This window comes from Microcaecilia unicolor, chromosome 3 (assembly GCF_901765095.1).
Source record: "Microcaecilia unicolor chromosome 3, aMicUni1.1, whole genome shotgun sequence".
NCBI classification, from domain to species: domain Eukaryota; kingdom Metazoa; phylum Chordata; class Amphibia; order Gymnophiona; family Siphonopidae; genus Microcaecilia; species Microcaecilia unicolor.
The window spans coordinates 445,682,257-445,701,910 of record NC_044033.1 but is presented as its reverse complement, the minus strand read 5'-3'; the positions used below and the strand labels follow the sequence as shown (position 1 = coordinate 445,701,910).

Below are 19,654 nucleotides of genomic sequence, written 5' to 3'. Positions count from 1 at the left end.
GGATGCTCAATAGTAATTGAGGATGAGCTATATAATGATACTAACATTTCATAACTATATGATGTCACATTGTTTATATTTCATATAATACAAATATTAAATGGATAAATAACAGACAATTTTGGGGCCCTTTCACTAATTTATGGTGAACAGTTTCTGCACAAAATAGCAGCCAGTAGCTGTTAGCACATGGCTTAGATAAATATTCCTGCACTGGTATTACAGCACGTTTTATTTATTTAGGATTTAAGTTACTAAGCTGCTGTAAAATATCAGATTTTACCAACACCTTAGTTTACCATAGGATTGTACAGCGCTGCGTAACCCTAGTAGCGCTTTAGAAATGATTGTTGTTGTTGTTGTTGAGTCACAAACCTGCAGTAAGTCAGTACTATAGCTTGTGAATCTCATGTTAAATAAATATTGTAACTTGTGATGAACTTTGTGAGCTGTTATTCTTCCCGGAAGCACTGGGCTGCTAACAAATGGCCTACTGTTTCCTCAACACCTTTCTTAAAGGTGCTAGAGCCTGTAAAAGATGAACAGATTCTGCTACTCCCCCCCCCACCCCCACTGTGAAGAAACCCAAACCCTGCCAGAAGACTCTCCTTCAGACATTCAATCGAAAGCCCCTAGCCATATGCAGTCACCCTGCAAATCCTTTTCCCCACCAGTAAGTTCTCCCAACACCCATTCCATGGTGGTCTAAAGTAATAGGGCAGGAGTGATCAACAGTCATTCCCACCAGCTGGAGACAGGTTCAAAATGGAATCATAGCGACAGTTTCACAGTATTAACGGTAAGAAGCTACCATATAAGGCCAAAAACACTTATATGTGGATTGTTCCTGTCCCATTATCCTTTACCACTAAGGAGTTCTTGAGGTAGGTGCAGAGTGGCCTACAGGAATAGGGGTTGGAATGGCTTCTTGGCAGGGGAAAGAAGGTCCACTGTGACTTTGGGAGTGGGGATTTGGCTGGAGCTGGGCAGTCTTCAGGCAGGATTTGAATGTCTTGACTGGGGAGAAGGAGGAGGGGTTTCTAAAAATCTTTTATGGGCACTGGTCTCTAAGAAAGGCTTCAAGGCTTGGTATAACACAGCTTGCGATGCTCAATACAATGTGCATTAGTTGATTTACATAATATTTTTTAAAATTAGTTTTCAACTATAATAGTTATAATAATATACCAAGGAGAAACAATAAATTACAGAAATATTATGCAAAACAAGGAAATCTACCAAGTATTTTAATCCGCATCATGGAGAAAGGAAACAAAATCCAAGGCAATGAATAAAGAAATCCTAGGACAAAGCTCAAAAAAATCATATGCTAATTTGGAGGCCCTTTTATTAAATTACAGTAAAATTTGCACTTACTGCATGGTTAAAGCAAAAATTTCAGGGGTCCTTTTACCAAGCTGCAGTAAGAAGGGCCCTGCACTAGCAGTGGGAGCCGTTTTTGCTATGCAATGATGCCCTTTTTACCATAGTGGATTAAAATGCCTGAAAATAGCAATGCCTATGCGGAAACATTGCTCTTACTGTGTGGCCATGCAAGGGGGAGCATTTACCACTATTCATTGAGGTGGTGGTAAGAGCTCCCACACTAACCCAGCGGTAACCGGGTGGCATGCGGTACTGCCAAATTACTGCCAGGTTAGTGCTGCGCTAAAAAATATAGCCAATTCTCCCTAGCATGGGAAATTGCGCACGCCAGGGCTGGAACTACTGCCAGTGCCTGCATTGGGCTGGTGGTAGCTCCAGATTAGAATGCGGTAAACCTACATTGGGCTTACCACTGTTTTGTAAAAGGGCACCTCAGTGCGGTAAGTACAAAGGCTGTGTGGTAAATGCAGGGTGTTTGGCCACCATCTGCCCTGTATTTACTGCACAAAGCAGAAGGTTACCATAGAAGCACTGGGTTAAATGCAGTACCCGATAGCAGGGGCGTAGCCAGACACCCAATTTTGGGTGGGCCTGAGCCCAAGATGGGTGGGCAGAAGAATCCCGCCCCGTCCCACAGGTGATTTTTGTCTCTCCTCTCACCTGCATGCCATATGGTCTCTCAAACATCCCCCCTCTCCCGCATACCTTTTAAAAAGCAGATTTTCACCAGCAGCAAGCAGCAACTAATACACACTGCTCATGTTGGCCTCACAGCCTTCCCACTGACACAACTTTCTGTTTCTGCATAGGTGGGAATAGGTCAGAGGGAAGGCTGTGGGGCTGGTGCAAGTAATGTGTATTAGTCGCTGCTTGCACAGGCAAAGATCTGCTATTTACAAGGTATGCAGGAGGGACAGTTGTTGGGAGTTTTCAGCTGGTGGGGCTTGGGAATCCCTGTCAGCCACATCATAGGTATGCTGCTACTGGGTGGCCCTGAGCCCAAAGTGGATGGGCCGCTACACCACTGCCCGATAGCACAGAAGAATTGGCACTATTAGGCACCACATGTAACGCGGTGCCAGCCCAGACAAAAAAGAAATAAACAACTCTTCCACAAGCTGCATGGAGCTTCCCCTCCTCAATATATTCCCCTCACTTCTCATCCCCCCAAACTGTACTTTCTCTGCACAAATTACTCAAACCTCCTTTCAACATACCGATCCCCAATTCACATATGTCGATCCTCCTTCCAACTCTGATCCCCTACACAAACACCCCGATCCCCAGTTCACACACCCCAATCCTTCTTCCAACCCCCTGATCTGCAGTTCACATACCTCAATCATCAGTCCAGAACCTTCCCCCTGCTATAGAAGGTCCACCCCAACCTCAGAATCTCTACCACAGGCTCTACTTTCCTACCCCCCCCCCCCAACCTCCTTCCTGGGACCTACCCAGGGGTACAGGCTTCCCCTGTATAGCCACTGGCAGCAGAAGTCCCTCTCCATTGCTGCCTAGGAAAGCACTTCTTAAACAATGGTGCCTGCCCTTATTGGTAGTCTCTTGGTACTACTGCTTGACCCATAATGGTAGTACCATGAAACTACCACTCAGGAAGGTGCCATTTTTCAGGAGGTGCCAATCTGGGTGGCAAAAGAGAGAGAGACTGCTGTGACTGGCACCTATACAAGGGGATGTCTGGCCCTCAGGTAGTTCCCAGCAGGATGTTAGGTGTGGGTGGAGGGAGTAGAACATAAAGAGGGGCTTTTTAGGGCTTCCATGGCAGGGTGCAGGTTTTGGACTGAGACTTGGGGGGTGTGAACTGAGGATTGGGGGTTGATGATTGGATGTGTGAACTGGTTATTGGGAGTTAGAAGGAGGTTCAGGTTGTTTGTGGGAGGGATCAGGGGATTGGAACAAGGACTATGATGTGCCCATCATCAGGAGGTTAAAAGGAAGTTTGGGGTGTTTGTGCAGAGGATCATGGGGTTGGAAGGAGGTGTGGGGTGCTTGTATGGCAGGCCAGTACTTGTGCAGGGGAAAATCCAACTTAAGGGGGGCTGGGAAGACCAGGGGGTATGCTGAACTGGCTTGCTACTTCTTAGCAAGCATGCAACTGGACTGCTGGTAGTGCAGCTGCACTTACCACCTCCTCTTAAACTGGTGGTGCTCCATTGGCAGTCCTGACAGCTAGCATGTGGTACTGATCTGCACACAAGCTGTCACAGCTGGCCATACCTCTGCCTGGTATACCCATTTCCAGCCCACTCCTGCATAAGGCAGCTAATGCAGGATTTTTACCACAATGGCTGACTGTTTAACGCGGGAGACAGTAGCATGGTTCTGTGCTACTGTCTGCCAATTGATAAACCCCATATTAGCTTAATAAATGAACACCTAAATTAATTACCCTTCACCCCCAACCATAAACTCACCATTTTTTTTTACTAACTAGAAATTTCTCAAGATGTTCAGGATCCTGAAAGACATAACTAGCATTCTAAAAAAAAAAAAAGGCATCTGCATGGGAACCATAGGGAAAAGGAAACTGGTTCCCAAAGCTAGCTAACACTCAGTTCTTTGGGGCCCTTTTAATAAGCTGTGTTAAGCTCTAACATGCATTTAACACATGAAAAATAGTCTAAATAGGATGCACTAAAGCATTAGTTTGCCATTTGCTTGTGCTAAGTGTGCAGTATTAATTTTTTAACATTTGTTTCGGGGGGAGGCATGTGGGGGGGGGGGGGGGACAATGGGCATGGAAGTACTATTCAGTTTACATGCTGACATTAATGGTACGCTAACTGGTTAGCAAGTTCATAACATGGAAGCCCTTAGTGCCTCCTAAAAAGGAGGCAATCAGTGCTTCTGTATTAATTTTTTTTAATGGCTGCATGCTAGTGCTAGAAATGGATTTAGCATGTGGAAAAGTCCTACATTAGGGCGCATTAAGCCCATTTGCTAATGCAGCTTAGTAAAAGGCCCCTTTTAACCCATCTGGCTATATTTGAAGAACTAGAATCTTCTGCCCACAAAACAGAAAATAATTTTTTTTTCTTACAATATGATTTTAACATAAGTAATTTATCTTTTTTTCAGTTGTGAATGAAAATAAGAGAGTGGCTCTCAGTAAAATTATCTAGAAAGGCCTTTAGAAAGCCAGTAAGATCCAGGCTATTCAGCAATGCGATATTGTCAAACATTCATATGTAGCTCATGGTAATTTAAAGTAAATTGTGTTACAATAAAATAACACACAATATTGCTATTTACCCCCAAATTCTATAAATCACGCTTAAAATTGAGTGCATAAATTTGGGCATGAACCTAATTTGCGTGCACAACTGGACTGAATAACACATCAATTAGTGCTGATAATTGGGTGTTAATAATCATCAGCACTAATTGGCATTAATTAAAATTTACATGCACATTTTTAGTCATGGAGATCTGCACATAAAATTTACATATGGCTCCAAAAAGGGGGAGTGGCCATGGGAGGATTATGGATGGATAAGTGTTCTTACCATTTCTGCATGCTGTTATAAAATAAAGAGGAACTGTGCTTAATTTAGACATGAGGATTTACACCAGGGTTTACCTGGTGTAAATTCTTGCTTCTAAAGTTAGGTGCCGATCCCAGCATAAGCATATTCTATAAACAGTGTCAACTTTCAGCGCCATTTATAGAATAGTGCTTAGCATGTTATTTTTTCATTGCTGATTTTTCAGTGCTATTCACGTGTTATTCCTTTAACACATAATAGTAAATTCCCCTTAATTTTTAAAAACTTATTTATTAATTACTGATCTTTAGTCCTTAATAAGTTCCAACATACATAACCATATTACATAAAATTTAAGCAATAGGTGCACAGCTCAAAAATTAAATAATAAATAAAATCATGATTGAAATAAGTATATTCTATACTAAAAGACAAGATACAGAATTAACTAAAAATCTTTTAAAAGGCCTTTGAAAAAAAGTATCTTTCCTTTTTTTCTGAAATCAAGAGACTCAGACATCAGTCATAATGATAGAGAAAATAAATGTCATTTCTTCGGCTCAAAGCAGCCCACCTCAAAGAGGGAACTGACAGCAAGCCTTGTGTCTGGAGCCACAGCTGCCTAGCTGCCTTATACAGAAACTAACTGCATACTCTGGAATGGAGTGAGAAATAGCTGGGGAATGGGAGTGAAGTGCATCTTGTAGCTAGCTCATGGTAATTTATCAAGCACTCTAATGGAGATAGCGCAGATTTTGTTTGTTTTTTACATTTGTACCCTGTGCTTTCCCACTCATGGCAGGCTCAATGCCGCAGGCAATGGAGGGTTAAGTGACTTGCCCAGAGTCACAAGGAGCTGCCTGTGCTGGGAATCGAACTCAGTTCCTCAGTTTCCCAGGACCAAAGTCCACCACCCTAACCACTAGGCCACTCCTCCACTCCATCTCCTAAACAGAGCTGGTAAATGCATCCATGTTATCTTTCACTGCACTTACTGTGGTGTAACTGTATGGGGAGATACTGGGAACACCCCCAACAGTTAGAAGGTAATCCTCTGCAGGTCACCTAAAATTAGGTGCTGGGATGCTGCGTGCTAAGTACAAATTCTATATCAGCAATTACATACATTATTACCGTTATAGAATACTAGCTTAGGTTCGCATTTAGATGCCTAATTTTAAATGTGACCAATTATACCATGTCAAAGGCTGGTGTAAATGTTTGCTCATAAATGCTATCAGTTCTGCATGTAATTGACATTATTCTATGACCTTAGTGCACAAGTGCTAGGCCTGCCTCTGACCTGTCCATGCCCTTTCCACATCCACACGTCTCTAGCAATGTAGATCGTCGCTGGCTAAATTATACCCTGATATTCAGTACTGAATATTGGGGGATAATTTGGGGTGGGCAGTCTTCTAGAACTTACACGGGCCTGACCAATATTCAGCCAAAGCCACATAACAGTTATGCGGCCTTGGCTGAATATCGGCTCAGGGCTGCATAACTTTTTTTTTTTGTAAAAAAAAAAAAGTCCCCAAGCCCCCTCCCACCCCTGACAATAGTCCTTTTTCTTCCCCCCTACCCCAGCTTGCAGCAAAAAAACCCCCAGAGAGCCCCGCATCCTGCCCCCAGCCGTACAGGTAGGTCCTCCCTCTGGGCCTACATGTTGCCCAGGTAGTCCATGCTGGTCATTGGGGGCAGGAGTGCAGGCCCCTCACTCCTGCCCCTTGCAGCTGCTGAAGGAAAATAGCTGGCATGACCTCTCGCAGCAGCTCGCAGTACGACATAGTACCATGGTACTACACAGTACTAGGAGAGTTTGTGGCAACCATTTTCTTTCAGCAGCTACAAGGGGCAGGAGCAAGGCACCTGTGCTCCTGCCCCCAACGACTACCATAGACCACCAGGGCTACAGGTAGACCTGGAAGGAGGGCCTACCTGGATGGTTGGGAAGATAAAGGTTTCTTGCAATGGGCTGGGGGGAGGGGAAAGGAAAGAGGACCATTGCCAGGGGGCGGGAGGGGGCTCTAGGAAACAAAAAAAAGTTATGTGGGCCCCAACCTGATAAATCTCTCTTATCTGCACCCTTCTCCTCCACTGCTAACTCCAGACTCCGTTCCTTTTATCTTGCTGCACCATATGCCTGGAATAGACTTCCTGAGCAGGTACGTCAAGCTCCATCTCTGGCAGTCTTCAAATCTAAGCTAAAAGCCCACCTTTTTGATGCAGCTTTTAACTCTTAACCCTTATTCACTTGTTCAGAACCCTTATTTTATCATCCTCACTTTAATATTCCCTTATCTCTTGTTTGTCCTGTTTGTCTGTCCTAATTAGATTGTAAGCTCTGTCGAGCAGGGACTGTCTCTTCATGTTCAAGTGTATAGCGCTGCGTATGTCTAGTAGCGCTTTAGAAATGATAAGTAGTAGTAGTAGTAGTAGTAATATTCAGTGCCAGGACCCACATAGCTAAGCCTACCAAACTTAGGATAGCTTTGGAGCTGTCCTAAATTTGGCCACTTAGCAATGCGGGTGCTGGCTCTGAATATTACCGGCACCTGCATAACCCCGGGCTCTTCCCTAATGCCAATTCCCCGTAGAGCCTCTGACCTGCCCCTTTTTTGGCTGCGGTCAGAGGTGATATTCAGCGGCACTGCCCACTTTAAGAAATAAACTGGGCATTACACTTTGGATTATCCATGCATCATCTCATTCATCTGAAATAAACCAGATAATTTTTTTCTCTCTAAAAGCATCCATAAATTAGTAACATCAATATAGCCTGACAATACATTTTTACAATTTTATCTAATATAATCTAATTCATGATTTATAGACCATACTGGTCCCAGCAGGAGGTTCTAAGTGGTTTACAATATAAGAGCACACATAAAGGTGAGGAATAACAACTATAAAAACTTTCAATATAAGAAAAGAATAAAAAAATTGTGATGGACAGCCATTAAAACCTGCGTAATTGCATATAATCTGATTCCAAGAAGATAGAAACAGGGGTTAAGGTGTACTACCCATTAGGACACATTAATACATTTACCACATGTCCCATTTTCTTAACACATTTACCACATGTCCCATTTTCTGCAATGGGACCTATATGTCAACAATATTAGCACATGTTAACACAGTATCAGCCTTTAGTAAATCTAGCCCTAGGAGTTTACACTTGCCAAATACAAGCATGAGCAAATCCAGTAATTGTCTTATGGCCAGAAAAGGGACCTGAATGTTTGCTTGCTAACAGAGGTATAAATTCCACATGGTGCTTACAAACAGAGAGTGTGTTTCTGATGTCATGGTGGGAGACCATTTGGCATCTAGTGATCACCAAATGGTGTGGTTCAATATCAAGACAGAGGAGAATCAAAATTGAAAGTCCTGGATTTCAAAAGAACTAACTTTGCTAAGATGGGGGAATTTCTCAAGAAAGAGTTAGTAGGATGGGAACAGCTGAAGGAAGTAGAACAGCAGTGGACGAGACTGAAAAGAGCTATTTTAAAGACAACTAACCTTTATGTTAATAAATTACATAAAGGAAAGAGGAAAAGAAGGCTGCTCTGGTTCTCAAACATAGTAGCCGAAAAGGTAAGGGAAAGGACGTTAGTCTTCATATGTTATAAGACGATTCAGAAAGAAGAAGACAGGCAAAAATACCTGGATAAGCTAAGAGAAGCTGGAAAAGCTGTCAGGAAAACGAAGAGGCAAATGGAAGAAAAGATAACTAATATGGTAAAACTGGGGGTAAGATATGTAAGCAACAGGAGGAAATGCAATAATAACATTCTGAGGCTCAAAGCTGAGGGGGAGGAATATGTGGAAGCTGATAAAGATAAAGCTGAACTGCTTAACAACTATTTCTGTTCTGTGTTCACGGATGAAAGGCCGGGGATAGGACCGCAGAAAACAAATGCAAATGGGGATGGATGTATGGTAGACCAAGACCCGTGTTCGTGAGGAGCTAGCTAAAATAAAAATAGACAAAGGGATGGGTCATGATGGGATACATCCAAGGATGTTCATGGAACTTGGAGATGTTCTGGCGGCACCACTGACAGTCCACTTTAATGCTTTCTTAGAGTCCGGAGTGGTCCCGGAGGACTGGAGAAGGGTGGATGTGGTCCCCTTGCATAAGAGTGGAAGTAAGGAGGAGATTAGGAATTACAGACCTGTCAGTATGACCTCGGTGGTGAGTAAACTAATGGAAACACTTCTAAAGTGGAGGATTGTGAGATTTCTCGAACTGAATGGAATGTGGGGTTCTAGGCCAGTTCCTACCTGGACAGTTCCCACCCACCAATTCCCATCTGGACAATTCCCACCTAGGACAATTCCCATTGAACCAATTCCCACCATACCAGGGAGGACAATTCCCACCCATAACCCAAAAAATACAAAACACACTAGAACAAGTATCTCCCTGCATTTTCTCTTCCAGATCATTTGGGAGGCCAGTATCCCCTTACACCCACCAACATTATCTTTTACACATCCCTTTCCCCTTCCAGACATGTAGTTTGTATATGGGGGGGGGGGGGGGGCAATGCCCCCCAAACTACGTTTCAACCTCATTCATGTTTAATCCAGGATCTAAATGTCATAAATAAATAAATATAAACTGCAGTTCATGTGTGTGTGTGGGGGGGGGGGGGGAGCAATCCCCCCATCCTCCAAACTAGGTTTCAACCTAATTCAGCCCCTCAAAATGATACACTGATTACAATTTATAACAAATTGCTACTCTACTTATGCCTCCCCCCCCCACACACCTCCCTCAAACAAGGTTTCAATCTAATTCATGTTTAATCCAGGATCTAAATGTCATAAATCCTATATAATAATTCTCACCTCCAATGTTCTAATCTTGGTGCCTGTGTCCGTGCTCCTTCGGAGTTGCTGAGCTACGCTCCATAGTCAGGCTGACTTCACCGTTGCAATTATGCTGTGAACTTCAGAACCCGCGAAAAAAGAAAAAAAAACATTCCATGCCTCACAGCTGATCCATGTCCAGCGATCCTCCTCTCTCCCCTGCCCCCCTGCAGCCACCCATGTCCAGCGACCCTCCTCTCCCCTGCCCCCCCTGCAGCCACCCATGTCCAGTGACCCTCCTCTCCCCCTGCCGCTCCTGCAGCCACCCATGTCCAACGACCCTGCTCTCTCACCTGCCTCCCCTCCAACCACCTAGTTGTGTAGCAAATTCTTCGGGGCTGGCAAGAAAGATCCCCAGTCCTGCCTGCCCGCTGCTGGTGCTGACCCTCCCCCGCTGCCGGATCGCTGTTCAAAATGGCCACCGACACTTACAAGGGCGGCCTCTGACTACAGCAGAGGTCTCACGAGTCCGCCATTGGAAGTCTCGGCGGCCATTTTGAACAGCGATCCGGCAGCGGGGGAGGGTCAGCGCCAGCAGTGGGCAGGCAGCACCGGGAATCTTTCCTGTCTGCCCCGAAGAATTCACTACACAACCTGGGTGGCTGCAGGGGAGGCAGGTGAGAGAGCAGGGTCATTGGACATGGGTGGCTGGAGGGGGGGGCAGGGGGACAGGAGGGTCGCTGGACATGGGTGGCTGCAGGGGGGCTGGGGAGAGAGGAGGGTCGCTGGACATGGAAGCCTACAGGGGGGGCAGGGGGAGAGGAGGGTTGCTGGACATGGGTGGTTGGAGGGGGGCAGGGTGAGCGGAGGGTCGCTAGACATGGGTGGCTGCAGGGGGGCAGGGGAAGAGGAGGGTCGCTGGACATGGGTGGCTGCAGGGGGGGCAGGGGAGAGGGAGGGGGTGAGGGGGGTCCTGAGACCAGAGAGGTGGGGTGGAAGGGGGTCCTCAGACCATAAAGGGGGGGAGGGGGTCCTGAGAGAGGGGGGTGGGGCACACACTTACTCACTCTCTGTCTCTCACATACACTCTCTCTGACACACTCTCTATCACACTCTATCTCTCTGTCACACACACACAGACACTCTATCTCTCACACACACTCTCTCTCACACAAACACACACACACTCTGTCTCACTCTCTCTCATTCTCTCTCTGACACACACTCTCTCTCTCTCAAACATACACTCCGAGGAAAACCTTGCTAGCGCCCGTTTCATTTCTGACAGAAATGGGCCTTTTTTACTAGTAAGTAAATAAATAAATAGATAAATACAAACTGTAGTTCATGTGGAGTGGCAATGGCCCCCACACACCCCCAAACTAGGTTTCAACCTAATTTAGCCCCTCAAAATGACACACTGATTATGATTTATAACCAATTACTCTACCTATGAAAAGTTATTCCATGATTATACGTCCTCTGTATACATTCATATGCTGCTCTAACCTCCTTGGTACAGATGCTGTAAAAAAAAAAAAAAAAGCACTGCCAGGACTTATGGGACCCAATACAAGAAAGAAGCTATGGTCAGTAAAAACAAAAAAAGTGGCTAGAAAGGGTAAATGACCGTGGGGGGGGGGGGGGGGGGGGGGGGAGTCCTTGGTGGGAATTGTCTCTCTTAAGTGGGGAATTGTCCCAGGGGGCAATTGTATAGGTGGGAATTGTCTTGGGGTAATTGGTGGGTGAGAACTGTCTGGGTGGGAACTTGCCTGATACCAAATGTGGGACCAAAGAAAGTATGGCGTCACTAGAGGCAGGTCGTGTTGGACAAATCTGATTGATTTCTTTGACTAAGTGACCAAATAGTTGGACTTGGGAGGGGTGCTAGATGTGGTGTACTTAGATTTCAGCAAGGCCTTTGACATCATTCCGCACAGGCGACTCATTAATAAACTGAGTACCCTTGCTATGAGATCTAGAGTAACTGACTGGGTTAAAAAATAGTTGAATGGAAGGAGACAGAGGGTAGTGGTAAATGGAGTTTGCTCTGAAGATACAGATGCTATCAGTGGAGTACTGCAGGGATCAGTCCTAGGGCCGGCTCTTTTTAACATCTTTGTGAGTGATATTGCGGAAGGGCTGTCTGGTAAGCTTTGTCTTTTTGTGGATGATACCAAACTCTGCAACAGGGTGGACCCCCCGGAAGGTGTGCATAACATGAGGAAGGACCTAACAAAGCTTGAGGATTGGTCTAATATTTGGCAACTAAGATTTAATGCTAAAAAATACACAGTCAACACTTGGGTCACAAAAATCTGAGGGAACGGTACAATATAGGGGGTGAAGTGCTTCTGTGTATAAAGGAAACGTGGGACTTGGGGGTGATTGTGTCTGATGACCTTAAAGTTTCCAAACAGGTAGAAAAAGTGATGATCATAGCCAGAAGGATGCTTGGGTGCATAAGGAGAGGGATGTATAAGTCTCTGGTGAGGCCCCATTTAGAGTACTGTGTGCAATTCTGGAGACTGCACCTACAGAAAGATATAATCAGGATGGAGTCAGTCCAGAGGGCGGCTACAAAACTGGTAACCGGTCTTGGACATAAAACATATAGGGACAGGCTTATGAACCTGAACATGCATACGCTGGAAGAGAGGAGGGAGAAAGGAGATATGATAGAGACATTTAAATATCTCAGGGGCATTAATGTAAAAGAAGTGAGCCTTTTTTCAAATGAAGGAAAACTCTGGAATGAGGGGGCATACAATGAAGTTAAGAGGAAATAGGCTTAGGAGGAATCTAAGAAAGTATTCGTTCACGGAAAGGGTAGTGGAAGCGTGGAATGGCCTCCCGATGGAGGTCGTGGAGACGTGGACTGTGTCAGAATTCAAGAAAGCGTGGGACAAGCACGTGGGATCCCATAGGAAAAGGAAGAGTTAGTGGTTATGGAGGATGGGCAGACTGGATGGGCCATTTGGTCTTTATCTGCCGTCATGTTTCTACAGAGGTTGGAGGAGAGTAATCTAAGAGGAAATGGAGTCTACCATCCAGGAACATCTGATCACTGGCAGCAACAATGAAAAGAAAAATAACTGCAAGTCCTAGCAAGAGGCTTATGCCGCAAGGTCAGCTTCCTATTTCCCCACAGCTTTCATGTTATATGTAACTCATGCAAGGGAGAAACCACTGAAGGGCCTACGAGTATACACCTTCTAAAAGTTCCAATGTTTATTTTTCCTCTCACTGCTGCTGTCCCTGGGCTCTGGACCAGTCAAAATAAGTGAGGAGAAGGGAGGGTTAGAAATGGGATGGGTGGGTAGTAGGAACTGGGCAGAGCACAAAGGAGAAGACCCAGGAAGAAGTTGGGGAAACAGAAGGATGAGGACCCAGACAAGGGCAAGAAGAGACTTAATGCTAAAATTTTGCAGAGGGTTCACAGAAGTCTAGGTATGGCACTGCACTTGCTAAGTGAACCTTTAGTAACAGATTAAAATCAGATGAATATATGTTACTAATACTACTGTATATCCCTACATAAATATGCATTTCTAGAGCTGGGTTTCTTATAGGGTTGTCACTTCTTTTTCTATTCTTAGTATGTACTTACAATAGCTGCAAGTTCTTCTATTAAGAAATATAATAACTGAGTGAGAGTTACTGAGGTTATTTTTTAATCTGTCAGGGGCACATATCTAGTGCAGTAAGGAGGTTCACATTTTCATCAACAAACACAATTGCTATTTTATTTTTACCCTGGCACAGAGATCCTGAGGTTTAGTAGACAGATTCTGAGGCATCTCCCTGCAGCGAGTGGAGAGATTCAGAATAGCAGTGGCAGCCATGTGTGCTGCCTCCATGTCATGGGTATAATCAAAGCTGCTCTTGCTGCAGGTACTGCTGGCACTGCTGCCGCCACCACAACTCATATTGCTGCTGCTGCTGCTAGGGGCATAACTGCTTGTTGTGCTGCTGGTTGGACTTGAATTCTTACAATAACGTTTAGCTGTGGGAATAAATATGAAACAGGATGACTCAAAAGTACTAGTACACTGCATACAGTTTACAAGCTTCAGTCTACAGTGGAAGGTATGAGTTTGGAAGAGTTTATACAAGTCACATAGACTGATTCTAAGAAAGAACTCAGAAATGTTTCTGTAGATCCTCAGGACAGGAATTAAAATGTATATTGAAAGCATTTTAGAAAAAAAGTTACATATCATGTAATAAGGTCAGATAGCAGTACATAAATGCAAGCAACAAAGACAATGTAAAACATTTTTTACATCCATAGAAAGATTAAGTATAAATTTATAGATGTAATATTGTAAAACACATGAAGAGTGATTGGTCATTTCAGATGTTTGAAGGGGCTACTATTGTACCATAATGCAAGAAAACTGACTTCAAATCTGGTTTAATGACTCCTACCCCCAAACCAATGGAGATCAAATATGTGATGAAAGAATCAATCCTGATCCCTGTGAGAAGAAAACCTTCTTTAGTAACACTGGATACAAGCCCCTTAGGGCCATATTCTATATATGGCACCTAAAAAATCCGCCTGGAACTCAGTTTTGCCTAAGTGTATTCTATAAGATTTACACGTGGTATTTGGAATACGCTTTGGTCGATATCATTGCACCTAAATTTGTGCATGCCCATTTACACCAACGAAAACCTGGCATAAATCCCAGCAGATTTAGGCAGACTGGGCCATATTCTATAACAACATGTGTAAATTTTAGAACGCCACAAACATGCCCCTTTTGAACTGTGCACATTTATTTTGAACTGCACACTTCACCATTTAGGCACAGTTCATTAGGCGCTTACCGAGTTGTGCGTGTAATTTGCAATTATTGTCAATTAGTGCTCATTATTGCTTGTTAAGTGTTGTTAAAAATGCTGATTGGCTTCTTGAGCAAATTAAGTCATACGCTTAGTTTTAGAATGCACCTGGATTTCAGCGTGCAAATCTACGCACCATACATAGAATCCCCAGTTTAATGTCATGCGTTGTGAGAACTGACCAAAACCTGTTAAATGATGTTACATTTTTGATATTTTAGTAAATGATATTTGACATTATTTTTAGAAAAATATGGCACCCATAAGCAACAGGTTCATAGTTTAGAATATGGCAGACCAAGATATTAACATCTTTAGGAGACAATTAAGCAAAATAAGTATCCTTGTTGTCTGGGGCCAAACCATCCTGAACAAAAGGGGGTTATCCCCTCCTACCATTAGATGGATTGGAGGTAGAGAAAACTGATTTCTTCCAGTGAACTCATCAGTATAACCTCCTGGTGCTCAGTGGAAATTCCAGTAATTCCTCTACCTCTAGCAGATGGTAGATCATTCAGTTTGGTGCTCCCATTTCCTGGTTTAGCAGGCTCTGTAGACCAAGGCTGCATAGTATGATAAAGTCAAATGGTTGCTCACTGGTTCCTGGTACCGCGGACTGGACCTAGTAGAGGTCAGAATATGGCTCCGCTGTTCCCAGTCATGCTCTTTGATGTTCACTAAGTGAAGTGTTGGCTCGGCCCAAATAAAGGGGTGAAGATCCCCATCCCACTCCCCTCGTTCCCAAACACCCTGTTAGGGTGTTTTTTCCTCTGGCTCCCCTGCAACTCCCACACAGTAAAACAAATTAGATGTGCATGGTCTAGCTTTATTTCCATGTTAAGGGAATAAAGCTACTTTGGAGAGGTCAGCAGCAGGAGCTTTTGGAAAGCCCAAAGGTCTTCGAAATGGCATCAAGTAGATAATAAAGCTCCTCCCGAGGGGAGGAGGTACTCAAACTACCATGCAGGAATGGCGGCCATATTTATTTATTTATTTATTGCATTTGTATCCCACATTTTCCCACCTCTTTGCGGGCTCAGTGTGGCTTACAATAAGATATGAATAATGGAAATACATTTGTTACAACTTGGTTATGGGTTACATTGTACAAGTTATTGGAATCTTCCCTTGTTTTCCTGCTCCCGTTTCTGTGCAGCAGGAGAACTCACAGCCCCCATCGAAGCTTGGGGGGGGGTCTCTCACCCAGAAAATCATCACAAAAGTAATGCACTCAAATTTTTAGTGTGGAACACTGCCAGTTTTTAATACTCATGTCTCTCTTCACCCTTCTTCAGAACCTAACTTTCCAAAACAAAAATGTGGAGAAAAGCAGGGCCTCAGTAGAAAGACTTCATGACCTTGACAACATTCTATGGTCTGAAATCATTAATCACAGAACACAAAAAAAAAACCCCAAACCTCCACTATTTTTTGAAAAATATAACCTTGTTTTGTTTCAACACAATATTTACTAGTGAGATGTCTGATATATATCGTTTATAAATTTAAAAAAAAACATCACATTTCAAGTTTCTAAATTATATATAAGCCCAACTTATCTTTAGACATGTTGCATGCGATCTTGTTGAACTGGTATAAGGTTTTCTATGTCTTATTCCTTCTTGTCAGAAACTTGTAAAGAGGGAGTAGAAGTTTAGTGAACGCCTCAGGGCACCCCATTGTATCTGTGAGAAAGTCCTTATTAAAGTGTAAATATGTTGAAACATTTTTACAACCTTCATAAAAGCGGGGGGGGGGGGGGGGGGGGGAGATTCATCAAATGCGTTAAAAGTTCACCTTTAACTGCATCTTAATTTCCTGTGGGATTTAGCAACCTACGGGAAGCCGGTAGTACAGGTTACTGCTAGGGATGCTATTTTGAAGGTGGACAGGGCAGGAGCAACTAGGCATCGCTCCTACCTGAAGAGCCCCCCCCCCCCCCGGACCATCAACCTTTCAGGTGGGGGGTGCTTATTGTGGGGGGGCGTGGAAGTCTGGGTGAACCCTCAGCTAGTAGCCCGGGAGCACTAGGCCACTGTTTTGCGACCCAGTGATCCCGGATGGTAAAATAATCCCAGCAAAAAACTGGGGTTATTTTATGTGGCTTTTGGGCCCTAATGCGACTTGTGATGTATCAAGTTATTTATATAATAATGAGATGCAAAACACGGATTTGTATATTTTGCATCTTATTACTAACTAACCCACCATGATTTTTAGAAAAGCCGTGTTAAGGCTGTTTAAGTCACATTAAGGACCAATTATTAATGCGACTTAAAGCCCTAATGCTGCTTGATGAATCCCCCTAAATGAGATTAAATAATATTTGCATGATACTACACATTTTTAAACTTTTATACAGTATGAAGGATAATTTACCATGATCTAGTGTGTTAATGACTTTAGAAGGGTGTTCACTTTTACAAATACACTATAATTGGAAGCTTTGCAGGTGATAAAATTAGTTTTGAAGCATTACTTCATTCACATCAAGTGCCTCCTGAATTTATTATATGATTGAGTGAAATAGCAATTTTCTTTAATTATGTTAATTTTTACCAACAGATCTCAGGGGTGGACATGGGGGCTGCTTTTGCCCCTTCAATAGCGAATCTGTTTATGGCACAATTTGAAGAAAATGATGATTTTAAATAGAATTGTTTCATCTATGGTTTGTTGGTGATGTTTTATTGATGACATGTTTTTGATATGGTCCAGTACTCATGATGAACTATACTGTTTTGTGAATTTTTGAATAAATGTCATTCTACCATCAAGTTTGATATGGAGTACTGGCAAAGTTACGTTTTTGGCTGTATAAGTACAGATGGAATATGGAATTCTATTAAAACAATTACTGATTACAATATGATAGTATGCAGCCTTCACATCTGAAAACCACTATTCCTTTTTCTCAATTTTTGCTTTATTGTCAGATATGTAGTAATGATGAAGAATTTAAACAAAAAAAAAACAATAGAATTGCAAGAACAATTACTGGCAAGGAATTATCACATGTATGCCTTTTTAAATTCTTGTGATGCATTGAGTCAGAGCAACCTGGATTAATTTTTATTGTCGAGACCTGGCTTTGGCTGAGAGAGGATCCAGCTCTTAATGTTTTATGTCTTAATAGTTATAAGAGTTTACATATAGTTAGAGAGGGGAGGAGAGGGGGGTAGGTTGCTCTGATATTTAGGTAATTCTTTCATATACAGCTGGTGTCCTCTCATATTACTCCTTCTTTGGAGGTGATAGCTTGTTCTGTTCAGGATGACACACTACAGGGAAAATTTGGTTATGTATTGTTTTACTGTCCTCCTGGACAATGGAAATTAGCCCAAGATGATTTTAGGGATTTTATTTCTGGGGCTGAAAATATATTGTTATTGGGTTATATTAATGTTCATTTAGATAATCAAGATGACTCAGAGTCCAAGTCGCTAGTAGATACACTGCAATATAGGGTGGAAGGAGGTCCAATGAATGAGAAAGGCCTTCAGATCGATCTATTGCCATATAGGTTACAGTCTAAGGGTGAATTTCAAATTGAAGATCCTATATGGACACCAACTATCTGGTCAGACCATTTTAGATTACAATTTGTTCTTAAAAGTAGAGAGGTTGTTAATCCTTTTAAGTCAGGTATTAGTAGGAATTATCTTTCAAGGGGTACCATTGAAGGAGGACTATTTTGGAATATAATCTTAGATAAGATGGCATCACAGGGTACGAAAGATGTAAATTTTATGACTCAGTGGGATACAGTTTGCAGTTAAGTTCTGGATGATATAATGCCAGTTGAGATGAAAAGAGGTTCTGGAAAGAAAAAATCTATATGGTATAATGAGAATTTGTTGGAATTGAAAAGAACATGTAGGAGGTTTGAGAGATTGTGGCCCAAGGGGCATCTGAATACCCAAAGGAAGGAATGGCATGAGGCTGTTGGTATGTATAAAGCTGCCATAAGACAAACTACGTTCGATTATGTCTCCAATTATGTTGGGGAAGAATGCCTTGACACCAAGAGACTCTATTTTTTGGTAAATACTTTATTGAGTACTGATGATGTATTAAACGTTAATAAGGAGGTGCAATCAGCAGATGAGCTTACGGTATTTTTTAGAACTAAAATTGAAAAACCAGAAAGGAGATTTCTCCACAATTAATTACCCTTCTGGATTTCATTCAGACTCTAGATTTACCTAACAACATTATTCTTGCTGATAAGAGTTTGGAATAATTTTTCCATTCCTGCTGGTTCTTTAGTTCAACAACACTTGTGTAGATACTCAAAATCTCATTGTTTATCAGATGTTTGTCCTGCAAATTTGATGTCTAAAGCACCCCCTCAATTTATGTGGTTCTTTTATAATGGTTAATTGTAAATGTTGGATAGTGGCCAGTTTCCAAAGGAGAAAGGTTTAATTATTCTTACCCATATCCCTAAAAATCCATCAGTGCAATCTAGTGTAGTTTCAAACTATAGACCAGTGACTTCCATACCACTTTTAGTTAAGATAATGGAGGAACTTGTAGCGAAACAATTGACAAACTACTTATCTTGTTATGATATTTTACATGAATCTCAGTTGGGTTTCAAGTGAGGTTATAGCACAGAGACAGTTTTGGCTACACTGTCATCTGAGTTGAAGCAAGAAGTTAGTACAGGTGTCACAGCTGTGGCCATGCCCCTGTGTCCAGGCTTACCTTTTTCCAGTGATCTGGCTCTGTGGCTTCTCTGGACTGCTTTGTCCCTGCATTGATGCATCTGCCATTTGGTGTTCCTGCTAGCGAAGCCTCGCTGTGGTGTTTCTGCTATACAAGCCTCACTCTGGTGTCCCTGCTATTCAAGCCTCGCTCTGGTGTTCCTGCTATCCAATCAAGCCTCATTCCAAGTTGTGAAATCATCAGCAAAGTCCTTTATAAAGCGCCTTGGAACTATGTTTTGCCTTTGCATCAGGTCTTTTAACCATGTCTTTGTGTTCCCTGTTTAGATCCAGACCCAGCTTAGCTTTGTTCCTGCATGCTTTGATTCCAGCCTAGCTTTGTTCCTGTGAGTCTTGTCCCTGAAGGTATGTTCTTGT

General features: G+C 42.9%; 1 protein-coding gene across 1 annotated transcript in view; it reads right to left on the bottom strand.

The window, feature by feature from the left end:
• Positions 1–19,654, bottom strand: part of MYT1L (myelin transcription factor 1 like) — a 901,397-nt gene that overhangs the window by 473,345 nt on the left and 408,398 nt on the right. The window contains 1 exon segment of the mRNA XM_030198923.1: positions 13,472–13,722. Coding sequence (XP_030054783.1) covers positions 13,472–13,722 — 251 coding nt within the window.